Source organism: Chiloscyllium plagiosum, chromosome 11 (genome assembly GCF_004010195.1).
Source record: "Chiloscyllium plagiosum isolate BGI_BamShark_2017 chromosome 11, ASM401019v2, whole genome shotgun sequence".
Taxonomy (NCBI): Eukaryota; Metazoa; Chordata; class Chondrichthyes; order Orectolobiformes; family Hemiscylliidae; genus Chiloscyllium; species Chiloscyllium plagiosum.
The window spans coordinates 54002626-54019976 of NC_057720.1; the positions used below are offsets into that span (position 1 = coordinate 54002626).

General features: G+C 38.8%; 1 protein-coding gene across 21 annotated transcripts in view; it reads right to left on the bottom strand.

Moving 5' to 3' along the window:
• Positions 1-17351, bottom strand: part of lrrc7 (leucine rich repeat containing 7) — a 607301-nt gene that overhangs the window by 2803 nt on the left and 587147 nt on the right. For 13 of the 21 annotated variants that reach the window (XM_043699350.1, XM_043699344.1, XM_043699341.1 and 10 more), the window contains 3 exons: positions 9487-9579; positions 9342-9401; positions 3118-3192 (listed from right to left, as the gene is read on the bottom strand). In XM_043699350.1, coding sequence (XP_043555285.1) covers positions 3118-3192; positions 9342-9401; positions 9487-9579 — 228 coding nt within the window. The remainder of the gene's footprint in view (positions 1-3117; positions 3193-9341; positions 9402-9486; positions 9580-17351) is intronic. The other 8 variants (XM_043699364.1, XM_043699362.1, XM_043699361.1 and 5 more) reach the window with 1 other exon arrangement.

Here is a 17351-nt window from a genome sequence, read left to right on the forward strand (position 1 = left end):
GTCTTCTTTTACGTTATTGGCTAGCTCACTCTCCTTTTTTGTCTTCTGTCCCCTTATTGTGTTTTTAAAGACTTGCTAATCTGCTGGTTTGCCACTAATCTTTACCACTATTATGGTCACTAGCCCTTAATAGTTTCTTCATCATAAACTCCTAATCCAGTCAGCATCATTATACCTCCCCAAATCTAGAATTACCTGTTCCCTAATGGGCTCAAAGTTCCTTCAAACCAACTTGTAGTCATTCCACAAATTCCTTTTCTTGAGATCTGCTACCAATCTGGTTTTACCAGTCCACCTGCATATTGAAGTTCCCCATGATTATCGTAATAGTGCCTTTCTTATGTGTCTTTTCTATTTCTCAATTTATTTTCTTCCTCACATCCAGACGAATGCTAGAAGGCCTGTACACAACACCCTTCAGGGTATTTTTTCCTTTGTGGTTCCTCAACTCTACCCATACAGATTCTGTGTCTTCTGACTCCGATATCACTTCTTGCTAACAATGTAATCCCATCTGCTCTGCCCATCTGCCTGTCCTTTCAATATGATATTTCCTTGGATATTTAGTTCCTAGCCCTGATCCCCTTACAGCCACATCTCTGATACCACAACATTGTACCTGCCAATTTCATTTTGCACTGCAAGCTCATTTATTTTATGTATACAGCATGTATTTGTTAAATACCCTTAGATCTGCATTGACTGCACTCTTTCTCATAGCTATCTCCTCATCTACTGTGCTTGAAGTTAGATTTCTGATCCTTCCCATATTCTCTGTCCTAGTGTTGTGGAAACTTTAACCTCTGTTGAGCCCTCCCTCTGCCCCCACCAACACTACCCACCTTAACATTTTCCATGATTTCTGTGCAACTGAACCCAAAGCTCCCACCTCCCATTTAGTTTAAAGCCTTCCACTATTTATTTTAATGTCCTACCCTAAATAGTGGGTGGAGGGTAGTTGCACATTGGTTTCATTATAAACTACTTTTGCTACAATTATTTACCCTTGCAAACTTAAAGGTACATGCTGTGGTGTAATAGTTTGATATTTTCCATATCATTCATTCCTGTAGTCCCCTTAACAGACTTTGCCAAGTGAGGGATAGTTTTGTGGTACTGACCCAGATTTAACAAAAACGGAGTTAAGTTCTCCAAACTCATTTTTAAAAGTCCCTCATAATTGCTGTATCATTTTTTTGTAAAGTTCAAGTCTAGGTCACTGACAGGAACCAATGTGCCAATCAGTTCTCATTATAAAATGCATATATTATTCCATGTTTCTGTCAATTTTTTGCATGCTGTGGCAAGATTTAAGGAATGGGAATATGATAAATACACATATTTGTAAACTGACTTTCCTCAGTATTTGCAATGGATTTTACTTATTGAAGCTATCACTGACATAGTGTGGAATGTATTTGCCATTTTTAAAATTGGCTTTAAGTAGGTTCTGGTGAACTTCCGTCTTGAAGGTACTCCAACAATGCTGTTAGGATTTAAACCAATGATAATAGAAGGATGATTATAAAGTTGGGATGGTGCAATTGGAGAGGAAATTTCAAAATTCTCCCATGCACCTGCTACTTGTCTTTCTAGGTGGCAGAGTTCGGGAGGTGCTATCAAAACATTTGCAACAACGTTCTGGACTTGAGACGCGTGTGTTTGTGCCAGCTCTGAATTCAATCAGGGAGAGATGAATCACCATTGAGTTAATTTAGATTAGGGCACCTTAATGTGATTTTGGGTTAAAAGTTGCCTTAGAATCTTGGATAACACTCTCCCTTAATCTCTGCAGTTCAGTTTGGATGTATGTTAAGAACAAAGCTGTAATGTTGATATTGAATGAACCTGGGAATCTCAAACTAAGCAGGTTATTGGTTATTGCCATTTGTAACACCATTGACTACTCTTCTCATCACCTTGCTCAATCTGCAGGCAATTTCTACAAGATGAACTTTGTAAAATGGACTCTCAGTGTCACTGTGAAATATGTTAAATTTTACTGCATTTTTTAAAAACAGAGTTGCATAAGTAAATGCAGCAGATATATGACAGACATATCTCTGTAAATGCTAATTATATAGATTACCATGTAATCTTTTTTTCTGGTAGTGTTAAAAGGAGAAAGATTGATCAAGTAACTAAGACACTATTCTTCAACTAATATCCACTTGAACCTTTAGAAGAGGCAGATGATGCCTAGATTTCACATTTCATCTGAAAGAAAGATCACATGGTGTTGTTAAAATGTTTCCAAAGCAAGTATTATTTAAATATTTTCTTCAGTGCGTCTTTGTCCTTTTTATGGCTTAGAGACTAAAATTTTAGGTGCATCCTGATCAGCTAACTCTGCAAGTTTGATGTAATATCGCTACTGTTTAATTCTATGCCTCAAAGCATTAACTTGATGACATTTTTAGTTGCGTTCCTAAGCTGCAATTTTGATTATTCCATCTGTCTCCCTATATTCTTTTACTTTTCAACCCAGTTCAGGTTTTATATTTCCTACCAGAGTGCATCACATCACAATTTAAAATTCATTCAGCAGTTAACAGCCTGTTCTGCAAGTTTTTAATGCCTTTTTATATTATGTTGCACTGTTCCTCATGGTTAGCTACATCTCCTCTGCTCTCTTTTCTCCCCCCCAGTTTAGTACCATCTGGAACCTGATGTTGAGTTACTTGTTCTATATTCAAATCTGAACATTTTTAAATAGCCTGATTTCAGCATTGATCCTTGTGGAACAGCATGTTTCACATTTATCCTACTAGAACAACTACTCTTGGTCACTACTTTTACCTTTTTGCTAATTTACTACGTATTCAATTATTTGCCCTCTGAGTTCGTGACCATTGCCATGAGTCCGCAGTGTTGTACCTAAATTTCAGACTGAAAAGTTGCCATATTGATGTACTTTAATGTACTTTAAAAGCTGGGTGATGTCATGGGCTAGCAAATTTTCTTTCTCACTTGAGATCTAGGATTTGCCATAATGTGATTGTAGAAAAGTAGCCTCTCTCTAGAAATCTGAATTGAGCTGAGTTGTTACTGGCATTAGCATACACCACTAAATTGACAATTTTGTTCCCATTGGAATTTCTAAACTATCCAGCAAACCTTAAGGATCTTGTCTCCAGGCTGTAACAGATTGGATGCTGGTCCATCAGGTTGTACTCTAGTAACGAAGATTCCCTGTTGAAACAAGAGTGAGAATTATAGATTGACTTCATTATGAATTAAAGTGAATTGCAATGTATTTATTATTTTTTCTTATTTCATATGACAATAAAATTTAATTCTAATTCTACTTCCTATATATTGTATTTTATTTCTATATCACTTGAGAGAGAAGAAAAATTGGCCAATGTGCTAAATGAGATGCATATTTGGTTTGAGAGGATCTGAAAAGGAGCTGTGCAATCCTACTATTCTTTGGAATGCTTCATACTTGTACTGGGTGCCCAAAATAAAATGTTATCTTTCACACTGGCATTAGTCAACTCGCTGAACAGAAGATTCTCCAGAGAAATAAAGACAAATTATTGAGGGATACACAAGACCTAAAATAGATTTTCAAATATATTTAGAACAAATAACATGATATTCTGGTGGAAGGATGATTGGAAATCCCATAGGTTAATTCCACTTAATAAAATCTACATTTAATTATAATTTGACTGTGATGTTCATAGGCTGGTGAACTCTGAGGCTGTTGTGTTGTAACTGCACTTTTGAACTGAATCCCACTGCAGTATATAAATTTGGTGTTATTGTGCTTTTAAAATTCTGAAGGGTTCCATGAAGATAACAAACTAATTGAATAAATAATGAATATGCAACTAAGTTCTTAATCTATCAGGCATTGATAATGTAAATTTTCTATATCTAATCAAATATTAAAACAGGTGCTTCAAGTGATGTACTCTGTCCAATAATTAAAGAAAATTAACATAAATTGTAGTACATCTTCCTCTGTTCATCAATTACACAAAGTAATATGCAGTCATTATTTCTTGGTGAAAATTTGATAGATGTGAGGATGTGCTCCCCCTTCCTCCCCTAAACCTGCAGATATGTAGAACAGGCTTCCTTTAAAACTGGTTATTGCTGCATTGATCACTTGCCTTAAAAATGAAGTAGGCTAATGATTGTATGGATAAATATAGGTATAAAGGTATTTAAATACACGGCAATGTGGGCAAGTAATATGTAGAAAGATGGTTTGTTAGATAATTATTCAAGAGCTTTAACATGAATAGCTGAATTACACAAAATATATTTTAATATGGATAAGCATAGGATAATAGTTCCAGGAAATAGAAATCAAGTTTAAAAATCACTACAGATATAGGAAAGGAAAATTAATTTGTAAGTGAAGAACCATTGTCTATTCAATATGAAGTTATCAAGAAAATAAATCTGAGTGCAATTTTAAATTCAGAAGGTCCCATACTGCAAGTTAGAATAAGATATGATATTATACAAATCAACTGTGCAGCCAATTCTGGAGCACCCCAGCAACACAGAGGCCAGTCTTCAGCCAATTCAATTCTTTCCACATGATATCAAAGAATGGCTGGAGGTGCTGGATACAACAAACCCAATGAGCCTGATAGCATTCCACCAATAACATTGAAGACATGTGCTTTGGAACTAGCTGATACTCTATCCCAGCTACAACACTGGCATGGTGGCACAGTGGTTAGCACTGCTGCCTCACAGCACCAGAGACCCGGGTTCATTTCCCGCCTCAGGCGACTGACTGTGTGGAGTTTGCACATTCTCCCCGTGTCTGCGTGGGTTTCCTCTGGGTGCACCGGTTTCCTCCCACAGTCCAAAAATGTGCAGGTTAGGTGAATTGACCATGCTAAATTGCCCCTGGTGTTAGGTGAAGGGGTAAATGTAGAGGAATGGGTCTGGGTGGGTTGCGCTTCGGCGGATCGGTGTGGACTTGCTGGGCTGAAGGGCCTGTTTCCACACTGTAAGTAATCTAATCTAATCTAATCTGCCCAATAACGTGGGAAAATTCCCCTGATATGTTCAGTATGGAAAAAAGCAGGACAAATTCAACATGGCCAAAGACAGCACCATCAATCTACTCTCAGTTATCAATGATGTAAGGGATCATTGACAATGCTATCAAGTATCTCTTGCTCAGCAATAATCTACTCACTAAGGCTCAGTTTGAGTTATTTGAGGAGAAAGTGAGGTCTGCAGATGCTGGATATCAGAGCTGAAAATGTGTTGCTGGAAAAGCGCAGCAGGTCAGGCAGCATCCAGGGAACAGGAGAATCGACATTTTGGCATAAGCCCTTCTTCAGGAATGAGGAAAGTTTGTCCAGCAGGCTAAGATAAAAGGTAGGGAGGAGGGACTTGGGGGAGGGGTGTCGGAAATGTGATAGGTGGAAAGAGGTCAAGGTGAGGGTGATAGGTCAGACTGGGGTGGGGGCGGAGAGGTCAGGAAGAAGATTGCAGGTTAGGAAGGCGGTGCTGAATTCGATGGATTTGACTGAGACAAGGTGGGGGGAGGGGGATGAGGAAACTGGTGAAATCTGAGTTCATCCCTTGTGGTTGGAGGGTTCCTAGGCGGAAAATGATGCACTCTTCCTCCAACCGTCTTGTTGTGGTTTGGCGATGGAGGAGTCCAAAGACCTGCATATCCTTGGTGGAGTGGGAGGGGGAGTTGAAGTGTTGAGCCACAGGGTGGTTGGGTTGTTTGGTTCGGGTGTCCCAGAGGTGTTCTCTGAAACGCTCCGTAAGTAGCCGGCCTGTCTCCCCAATATAGAGGAGGCTACATCGGGTGCAGAGGATGCAATAGATGATGTGTGTGGAGGTGCAGGTGAATCTGTGGCGGATATGGAAGTTTCCTTTGGGGCCTTGGAGGGAGGTGAGGGGGGAGGTGTGGGCACAAGTCTTGCACCTCCTGCGGTTGCAGGGGAAGGTGCCGGGAGTGGAGGTTATGTTGGTGGGGGGTGTGGATCTGACGAGGGAATCACAGAGGGAGTGGTCTTTACGGAATGCTTTATGGAATCGAACCTGGGACCCTGGTGCTGTGAGGCAGCAGTGCTAGCCACTATGCCACCCTGAACCGCCAAAGAATATAGGCCTGGTCTATTTAATCTTTCATTAGGGGACAACCCCTGCGTCCCAGGAATTAATTTCATGGACTCTCACTCACTGTAAACCTCCAATGGCAAGTATACTGTTCGTAGATGAGGAGACAAAATAGTGTACCCTAGGCGTAATCTCACCAAGTCTCCACATAATTGCAGTAAGGCATCTTAACTCCTTTATGAAAATCTTGTAACAGGCCAACATTCATTTTACCTTAATTGCTTGCTATTATGCATGTTAACATCACATTTCTTCATATTGCACTCCCTCTCTTAACTTTTTGCCCACTCATTTAATATCTCCAAGTTGTCTTGAAGTATCTTTAAAACCACCTCACAATTTTCATTTCCACTTAGTTTTGTGTCAGTTGCAAATATGGAAACATTACATTTAATTTCGACATCCAAATCATTGACTGACATTGTGAATAGCTAGGGCCCAATCATTGTTTTTGTACATTCCACTAGTCATGGCCTGCCAAACTGAAAGTCTGTTAACCATTTCTATGCCAATGTAGTCTCTCAAATCCCATGTGCTCTCATTTTATTTAGGAACATCTTGTGTGGGACGTGATCAAAGGCTTTCCAAAAATCTATCTATACCACAACCACCAGCTTACCTTCGTTCATTCTGCTAATTATATCCTCAAAACTCTCCTATTTGTTTAAATAGGACTTCTCTTTTCTAATTTCACATTGATTCTGCCTAATGCTATCATTATTTTCTAAGTGTCCTGTTATCACATCCTCTGCCTGTACTGGACCAAAGCAAACTTTTCACTGTACTGAGGGATATGTGTCAATAATAAATCAAGTCAAAAATTCAAAAACATTTATTAGAGATTCCAACATTTCCCAATGACAGATGTTAGCATAGTAGGTCTATAGATCCCAGTTTTCTTTCTTTCTCTTACTTAGAGTGGGGATTCATTTGCCACATTCCAATCTGCAGGAATCACTCCAGAATCTATAGATGTTTGAAAGATGATCATTAATGTCATTTGTATTTCAATTATTTCAACACTCTGGGATAAGGCCAAAGGCAGGCAATGGCATTGCTGCCAATACCACCAAAACCAATGACTGTTGTGGCACTACATCCATCAGAGGCCCAGGATCATCTTGGGACCTCAGTCCAAAACATGTGTAGGGGTTGTATATGTCAGATAGTAGGATCATCACCAGCAAGAACAGGGTATTGGCTTTCAGCAGTTACACAGCACCTGACATGAGAAGACTTGTCCCCTCCTCCCAAAACTCCACAGGATTTTCTGAATGCTGTCCAAAGCCAGAGGAAAGCTGTGTAACCTCAATTTAATCCCTGAGGCACCGCTAAATTGTGGTGTACTCTGGGATAATTGGAGTATTTTTAAACTGTGGACATATTGCTTGATATCTTTATACAATATCAAGTTTCTTATCTGTAAGCCAACATCAAGATTAGTACTTTGTTTCTAGATTCACAAAACTCTGTTCTAAGAAATCTTTGTAGCTATTTACATTAGATGGAGACATGTCTGAGATAACTTAGTGAGAAATCGGTGAAATGGTTCATGGAACATATTCTCCAGCATAATATTTAGCTGTCTGAAAGTCTGAGTACCATTTTTCACATCTTGTATCTAGAACATAGAACAATACAGCACAGGACAGGCCCTTCGGCCCATGATGTTGTGCTGAACATTTGTCCTAGCTTAAGCACCCATCCATGTACCTATCCAATTAAAGGTCGCCAATGATTCTGACTCTGCCACTCCCACAGGCAGCTCATTCCATGCCCCCACCACTCTCTCTGGGTAAAGAACCTTCCCCTGACATCCCCTCTATACCTTCCACCCTTCACCTTAAATTTATGTCCCCTTGTAACACTCTGTTGTATCCTGGAAAAAAGTTTCTGATTGTCTACTCTATCTATTCCTCTGATCATCTTATAAACCTCTATCAAGTCACCTTCTTTCAAGCTCTATCCACCTGAGTGGCAACTTTCAAAGATCTATGAACATAGACCCCAAGATCCCTCTGCTCCTCCACCTTACTAAGAACCCTACCGTTAATCCTGTATTCTGCATTCTTATTTGTCCTTCCAAAATGGACAACCTCACACTTGACAGGGTTGAACTCCATCTGCCACTCCTCAGCCCAGCTCTGCATCATGTCTAAGTCCCTTTGCAGCCGACAACAGCCCTCCTCACTATCCACAACTCCACCAATCTTCGTATCATCTGCAAATTTACTGACCCAAATCTAATCCCTCACTTCTTGTGGTTATCATGGACAATGCCTGCTAGGCAATTATATGGAATTATATGGAATATCCTACCCCTCGCACATTTAGTAAACATAATTGGTCAGACTTGAAAAAGCTAAGAATTTTGGAAGAGATGGTTTGGCTAGACATTTTGTTGTCCCAGGCATGGCAGTCATCTCATAAATTGGTAAATTTTAATATGGTTCGCAAAGTGTTTAAAGTATTTTACCATCAAGTATGGTTATCTTGTAATTTTTTCATCATTCTTACAATTAAAACATCCCACATTGAGTTCAATTCTTCTTGATCATTCTTCAGGCCCTATGATTGTTATTGCTGTTTAATAGCTGAAAAGCTTTCCACTTAAGTAGGTCAAAAATAACTAATTTGTAATGCATGTTTTAGGCCTAACATGGGCTTACGTTGGGACATGGGAACCCCATGACCAAATAAGTAGCTGATTCCCCAGACTGAATAATATTGTACTCATTCTTGCTGTGAGGGATATTATTGAAATTATTGCAAAGACCTTGCAAATTCTGAATACATTAGGTCCAATAAGAGACTTTGATGCCAGAAAGATGAGCCATAAACAAAAGACTATTGCAAAATGATACTGCCCAAGACTGTTACCTTGTGAGAACATAACTAAGGCACATAGCATATACAATTCTGGCTCGATTTTGCCTTAATTTAACAATGGTATTAAGCCATTTAAAGAAAATGTAAATGATAATAATAAACAATGAAATTGAAAAACAACATCAGGGCTAATCTATTCTGTGAACAAGCTGTGAGGAGTGTATAAATATTTTAAAACCTAAATGCTACAATAATTAACTGGGGATATTTTGGGTGTTTTGAAATTATTGCTCGATAATTTAATAAAATAATTATGAGGAAAAACAATAATCCTAACTTCAGGAGAGTTATAAAGCATGCCATTTATTGTTAATGAAGAACCAGTTTTGCTGACTTACACCATTTCCCTTTACCATCTGTAGCTGACTTCTGCTCATCCTTTGATAGCTGGCATCAACCTATGGAGGGTAGTGCAATGTTACTGTAGCCTGTAAGTGATCAGGGGCATTGCAATTGCACATTTATTTTTTTCTTTATGATTACCATATCTGAAGGCTTGAATGGATTCCCTTGTCCACTTATTCCGCCACTTATACTGAAGCCAAGGCCAGGATTCTTCTCTATTCTCACACAAAACTGAGTTAAAAAGAAAATATCAATAGGATAGTTAGTGCAAGGACATCAATACTGACCATTCTGATATAGATACTGGAAGATTCAGTAAGCTGTTATAAGTTATCAGTTTATCTAGTGATTAGCCCTAATGGATCAGTAACGAGTAGTAGTACTGTTTGATATTGGACTGAACATTATAAGTCAGAAAGGTTCCACAGCATCATTGGATAATTATAGCATGGGAGGGAGCAATTTGACTCATCAAGGTTGTATAAATTCTGTGCAGGAGCAATTTAGCTACTCCAACTCTACTGCTCGGTCTTTGTGCTTCTAAAATAACCTTACCCTACACCTGCACATAAACTGCCCATTGAAAGTCATGCTGGAATCTACCTCTACTATTCTTTCAGATGGCATATACCAGATTACTGAATATAAAGATCCTCATGTTGTCTTTGATTCATTTTCCAAACACTTTAAATTTATGTCCTCTAGATTGTGACCCTTGTTTCTCTTATTACAACACATTGGTGAACCCTTCTGCTAATTGATGTGTTGCTGGAAAAACTCAGCAGGTCAGGCAGCATCAAAGAGCAGGAGAATCCTGCTCCTTTGATGCTGCCTGACCTGCTGCGCTTTTCCAGCAACACATTTTTCTGCTCTGATCTCCAGCATCTGCAGTCCTCACTTTCTCCTTCTGCTAATTAAACCAAACACCCAGAAAAATGCATTTCGCCTTGTAATCTGTTAAAGTATGAGTGACAGACAACTCCCAACTTTCACTATTTAAAGAAAAAATATCAATGTATTCTTTAACTTTAAAAATGAACATTAAGCAACAACTATTTACAACTCGAGGCCTCCTTTCTCTTAAACATTTGTTTTGCGCTTCGGCGGGTCGGTGTGGACTTGTTGGGCCGAAGGGCCTGTTTCCACACTGTAAGTAATCTAATCTAATCTAATCTATTTACAACTCGAGGCCTCCTTTCTCTTAAACATTTGTTATCTACCTTCCACTCTACAAACAATATACTGCTCTCATAAAAACCCATATTAACATTACATGAACTTAATTTCAAAACTGCACAGTGGCTATCGTCGTCGGTGTCTGTCTTCCTCTGACTGTAGATCTCCCTTAATCGTCTTCAGTCTTCTACTCAAAGATATTTTATATGAAAAAGGTACCTTTCATAGAGAGTGTGTTGCTGGCAGTTGGTCTCTCTAACTGTCAAAATGCCTGCTTCTTTATACCTCTAGCATCGGATTGTCTCATTGGTTCAATGTTGGCAAAACAATAAATTCAAAATTGATTGGTTTTTAGTATCCTGGGGCATAACTTAAACTCATTGGCTAAATTCAAATGGTTGTCAAAACAGCAACCTAAACTCAAGTGTTTATTTCACGGTCAAATGTTACATATTTTCAATTTTCCAGTACACTCTGAAACTGCTAGCCCGTCACATGATAGGTGCCTGTAAGCTCAGTGCAAAACAGCTTTCACTCTCTTAAAGGTACAGTACATGCATTCAACTTCATTACACCTCCCCCCTTAAGAAAAAAATGAACAATCATAATGAAAAGATGGCATCATTTTTTTCTAATTCTTAACCCCTATTACAAGGAAATACATAGGACATTAATCTAAGTTCATGTTAATTTCTGAACACATATATAACATGAGTATCTGTTCAATCTTATCTATGCTTTATCCATTAAATCCACGATATCACATCTGCTATCACATTCTTACGACCTGAACCATATATAATTTGTAAATTAAAAGTCTGTAACAGAAGACTCTTAACAAAATAGTCTCATAATCTTGTCTTTAAATCATTCCAAGGGAAGGGGAATGTGATCTGTGTACACAACAGTCTCCGACACCTTGATTATGACATACACATTAAAATGTTGTAAGGCCAGTATCAAACTCAATAATTATTTTTCGATCATAGAATATTTCTCTGGTGGATGTTGAGTTTCTTTGAAAGTAACCAACTGGCAGTTCAATTCCATCATCTTCCTGTAGCAATACCTATATCACTAGCATCGATTGCAACTTTGAAGGGATCTCCTATCATTGGTAACAATACTAATTCGTCATCCCCATGGGAAAACATCCAAATTTTAGAGTTGTTATCGGCCACCTGCTTAATTCTGTGTTGTACCCTCTGAGTGCTGTTTAGCTAACTGACCTACCTGATTTAATCTCTCCCTCACCTCTGATACGTAATCCAAGTGTGAGATCTCTGACTTCAGTCCTGTCATTTTTTCTTTAATTAGTTTCAAAGGCCCTCTTACTTCATGTCCAAATGTTAACTCATTGGTAGTAAACTGAGTAGATTCGTTTGGAGCATCTATAATGGCAAACAATACAAATGCGATACTTTTATCCCAATCATTTGGGTATTCCTGACAGTATGCTCTTTACATGGTCTTCAAGGTCTGATGCCACCTTTCTAAAGCTTCCAGGGATTCAGGATTATGTACACTTGATTTAAACTGCTGTATGCCAAAGTTATCCATGACTTCCTTAAACAGTCTAGCAGTAAAATTAGACCCTTGGTCTGATTGAAACTCTTGGGGTAGTCCATACCATGTGAAGAAAGCTACTAACTCCTCTACCACCTTTTTGCCTTAATATTCCATAATGGAATTGCCTCCGGAAATCTGATAGACACATCCATTATGGTTAGCAAGTACTGGTTCCCACTTTTAGTTTTCAGGAGGGGACCTACACAATCAATTATAACCTGCATTAAAGGTTCTTTGAATGCAGGAATTAGCAACAAAGGTGCTGGTTTTATTATTCCTGGTGGCTTACCAACCATTTGGCCTGTACGACATGTACGGCAAAAGTTAATCACATCCTTGTGCATTCCAGGCCAATAGAAATGCTTTTCTATCTTAGCCTGAGTGGACTATCAGAAGATCAATACCGTGAACAAAAGTGCACTCACACCCAATATCCAGATCGGAGGGCTGTATTTAGAAAATTGGTCAAGCCAGGTACATCACAAAGTTGGACTTATTGCATGGTTATTCACAGGTACCTTTATCAGAGAAAGCAAAAGAAATTTCTGAGCTTGTAACCCCAAATGAGCTATATCAATTCAAAGTGATGCCGTTTGGAATGAAGAATGCATCAGCCACATTCCAAAGACTTATGAACAGAATTGTGGCTGGGTTAACAAACTGTGCAGTCTATTTGGATGATGTAGTAATCTTACACCTAGGTTAACCTCCTAGTGGTAGTTCATGTGCTACCCATAACATTTCCTGTTTGTATGCTACCGGCAACACAATCTGATGCATGCCTGCCCATTTTTCCTCTGCACTGATCTGCTGTGGTCTCCATTTTTGTCTTAAGGATTCTATCTTTCAGATAGTAACCCTCAGGAATATTCACTGACTCCTTATCTGAGTATGCATCAACATACATATATTTTATCAGCTCATCTTTCTACTGTAAATCCACTAGTCTTTCAGGACAAAACACTTAGAGTCATAGAATTGCACAGCATGGAAACAGACCCTTCGGTCCAACCTGTCCATGCCGACCAGATATCCCAACCCAATCTAGTCCCACCTGCCAGCACCCGGCCCATATCCCTTCAAACCCTTCCTATTCATATACCCATCTTTGTCTTTTAAATATTGCAATTGTACTAGCCTCCACCATTTCCTCTGGCAGCCCATTCCATACACACACACCACCCTCTGCGTGAAAAAGTTGCCCCTTAGGTCTCTTTTATATCTTTCCCCTCTCACCCTAAACCTATGCCCTCTAGTTCTGCACTCCCTCACCTCAGGGAAATGACCCTTTGCTTATTCAGGTTTTTCCTGCACCATAATGTCAAACAGGGTGTCCGCTAACTGAACCTCAACTCCTCCATCTTTCTCTTTAGTTTTTACTTCGTGCCGTGACTTATGATAGGGGATTCTTGTTCCTACACAGTCTGAAATGATTCCAGGGAATTTTTCTTTTACCTCCTCAGTTCCCTGGTCTTCCTTTGGCTTCTTCACAACAACATGCCACTCCCACCTTGGATCCTGCTAAATCATTCCCAAGAACAAACTTTATTCCTGGAACTGAGACTCTAACAGTCACTCTCACTGTTACTTCCCCAGTCTTGAGTTGGCACTCCAACCTGATCTTAATTAGGGGAGTGGTAAATGTCTGTCCATCTCGCCCACAAATTACCACTCTCTCGGTTAACAGGTCAGAAAGAGTGCAAATACATTCATCTCTTACTATTAGAGACTGATTAGATCATGTACCTCTCAAAATTATAACTTCTTTACATTCTCCCCTGTTCTTTCTGAGTAAACTTTACCCAGAGACGCAAAGTCTTTATAGAGATCAGGCACTAACTCCATACTCAGCCATTGCCTAGGCTGTGCACTGTCCTGCAACTCCTCAACTTTTCGTGGGGTTTTCTTTCCTACTTTTATTAATGCCACAAAAGTAGCTTCTTTTACCATATCTTGTCCCACATTGCCTTTCTTTAATGACCAGCACTGTGACTTTACACGCCCCACTTTCTGGCACGAAAATACCTTTTCCCAGTGCCTTTCTTAAACCACTAGCTCTGTAACTTTCTGTGTCCCACTCCATTACAGTGAAACCACCTGAAGCCTTTCACCTCCTTTCCACGCTCTCGGGCTTATTTTTTAACCTGTGGTAAACAATTACCAGTGTTCTCTACTCTTTGTTTTGTATTGAAGGATCTCCTCTTCTCCCAATTTCTATCCTCACAGGATGAAATTCTTGCTGGAAGCTGAACTTTGCGTTCTGCACCAATGCATATTCATCTGCCATCTCTGCCACTCTTCTCACTTCTTGAACTTTCTGTTCATCCACATGAATTCTTGTCATCTCAGGAAGTGAGTTTTTAAACTCATCCAGCAGAATAATCTCTCTTCGGGCTTCATAAGTCTTATCTATTTTTAAGGCCCGCACCCATCTCTCAAAAATTACTATGTTTAATTATTTTGAACTCAACGTAAGTCTGATCTGGTTCTTTCTTTATGTTTCTGAACCACTGTATGTACACTTCTGGTACCAATTCATAAGTACTCAAAATAGCCTATTTGACATCTTCATAATCTCTTGACCCCTCATCTGACAGCGCTGCAAACACATCACTAGCTCTGCCTACCAGCTTAATCTGAACTAGCATTACCCACAAGTTCTCTGATCACTCCATCTGCCTAGCCAATTTTTCAAACGAAATAAAGAAGGCGTCAACATGTTTCTCATCAAAATGTGGCAGTGTTTTAACATATTAGTCTATATCACTACCTTTGCTCTTCATCTCCACCTGTTAACTTGACTTTCCTGACTAAATCGCAACTTCTGAAGTTCAGATTCTCTCTCCCTTCCTCTTTCTTCTCTCTCTCTTTCTCTCTCCTTTTCTTCTCTCTTTGCTCAGCTAAGAATCTTCTCTCTCGTTTCCCCTCTTCCTCTCTCGTTATCTTCTAACTCCCTTTTCCTCAATTGTAATTTAAGTTTCTCTAACTCTACTGTACTTGTCTGTTTCTCTGACACACCTAAGTGCTTGACTAACTCCCTTACAATTTCAGCTTTCCTTTTGTCTCTGGTTAGACCCAATTCTAACCTATTTGCTAATTCTAAAAGCATGTCCTTCTTCAGTCTTTCCAAACTTCCTTGGCAAATTTGGGAATTATCTTCAAGCCCCAGAATCTCTTTAGGAATCTTAAGAGCTATTTTTCTCACTTTTAATTTAACTAACCACAAGCAAGCAAAACTAAACAAATTGTCTCACCTATATTTTGTTTAAAGATCCAGGACAGTAATCAGGAAGTGTTTAAATCTGCTGGGATTTTTTTGTATCCCTAATCTTTTCAAATCTGTCCAAATATCAGAGTGGATTTGTCTAAACCTTTCCAAATCATGGACCTGAGCACCCAAACTGTTACGACATGGCAGTGAATCCTTCTGCTAATTAAACCAAACACCCAGAAAAGCGCACCACACCTCGCAAAGGATGAGTGACAGAGAACTCCCAAATTCCACTATTTAAAGATAAAAATATCAATTTATTCTTGAACTCTAAAAATGAACAATAAGCAACAAATATTTACAAATCTAAGCCTCCTTTCTTTGAAATGTTTGTTATCTACCTCCCACTCTACAACAATATAGTGTTCTGATAAAAACCCATATTAACATTACATGAACTTAATTTTAAAACTGTACAATGGCTGTCGTCGTCGGTGTCTGTCTTCCTCTTCCTGTAAATCTCCCTGGGTTGTCTTTGGTCTTTTGCTGCAAAGATGTTTCATATGAAAAAGGTACTTTTCGTAAAGAATGTATTGCTGGCAGTTACTCTGGCAATGGCAGTTGGTCTCTCTGTCTAACTGTCAAAATTCCTGCTTCTTTATTCCGCCAGCATCAGATCGTCTCATTGGCTCAATATTGGCAAAACAATAAATTCAAAATTGATTGGTTTTGGTATCCTGGGGCATAATTTAAAGTGATTGGCTAAAATTGAATGGTTGTCAAAACAGCAACCAAAACTCAGGTATTTGCTTCACAGCCAATGTTACATATTTTCAATTTCCCAGTACACTCTGAGACTGCTAGTCAGTCATATGACAGGGCCTGCAAGCTCTCAGTGCAAAACAGCTTTCACTCACTCTTAAAGGGACAGTAAATGTCTTCAACTTCATAACACTCTCTATCTGCTGTTCATGATTTTGAACCTATGCATCAAATCACCTCTCAACCTTTCTGAGGAAAGCAAACCCAGTTTCTCCAGTCCATTTAAATAACATGAACTCCTCATTCCTGGAACTACTGTTATGAAACCTTTCTGTACCCTTTCACATCCTTCCAAAAGTGCAGTACCCAGAACTGGAAACAATACCCTGGGTGTGGGTGAACTAGCGTTTTGTAAATGTTCATCATAATTTGCTTGCTTTTGTGTTTTATATCTCTAATTATAAAGCCTAATATTCCAATATCTAATTGATGATTTTTTTCAATTTACCTTACCAACTTCAACAACTTGTACATACATATCCTCAGGTCTATCTTTTAGGATTGTATTCTTTATTTTGTCTTTCCTCGTTCTTCTTACTAAAATAAATCACTTTACAATTCTCTGTGTTAAATTTCATCAGCCATGTACCCACGCATTCCACTATCTTGTCTATGTTGTTTTGAAGACTGTCACAATCCTCCTCAAACTCTTAGTGCTTCCACATTTTGTGTTACATCTGAATTTTAAAATTGTCCCTTGTACACATGTGTCCCTTGTACACATTAACATATCAAGAAAAGTAAATAGTTCTGGCACCAATTCTGGGAACTCCATTACTGCCCCCATCTGAAGAACATCTATTCATCCCCCCTTTGCTGTTACTCAGTTAACTTTGCATTCACACTGCTATGGTCCTTTTCATTCAATGGGCTCACTTTTCCTGACAAATTGTTTATACAGCACTTTATCAAATACCTTTTGGAAAACCATGACTGGTGCAACAACTGCAGAACCCTTATCAAGCCCCTATGTTAAATCATCAAAAATCTTAATGAAGTTAGTTAAACACAATTAAAAAATCACAAAACACCAGGTTATAGTCCAACAAGTTTATTGGGAAGCACTAACTGTCGGAGTGCTGCTCCTTCATCAGGTATTTGTGGAATATAACATCATAAAGACACAAAATTTATAGATGGTCACAATGATAAATTAATTTTCTTTTTTAGCATGAAGCCATACCTTTCTCTAACTAAAATGTACTTAACTAATTTCTACTGTAGC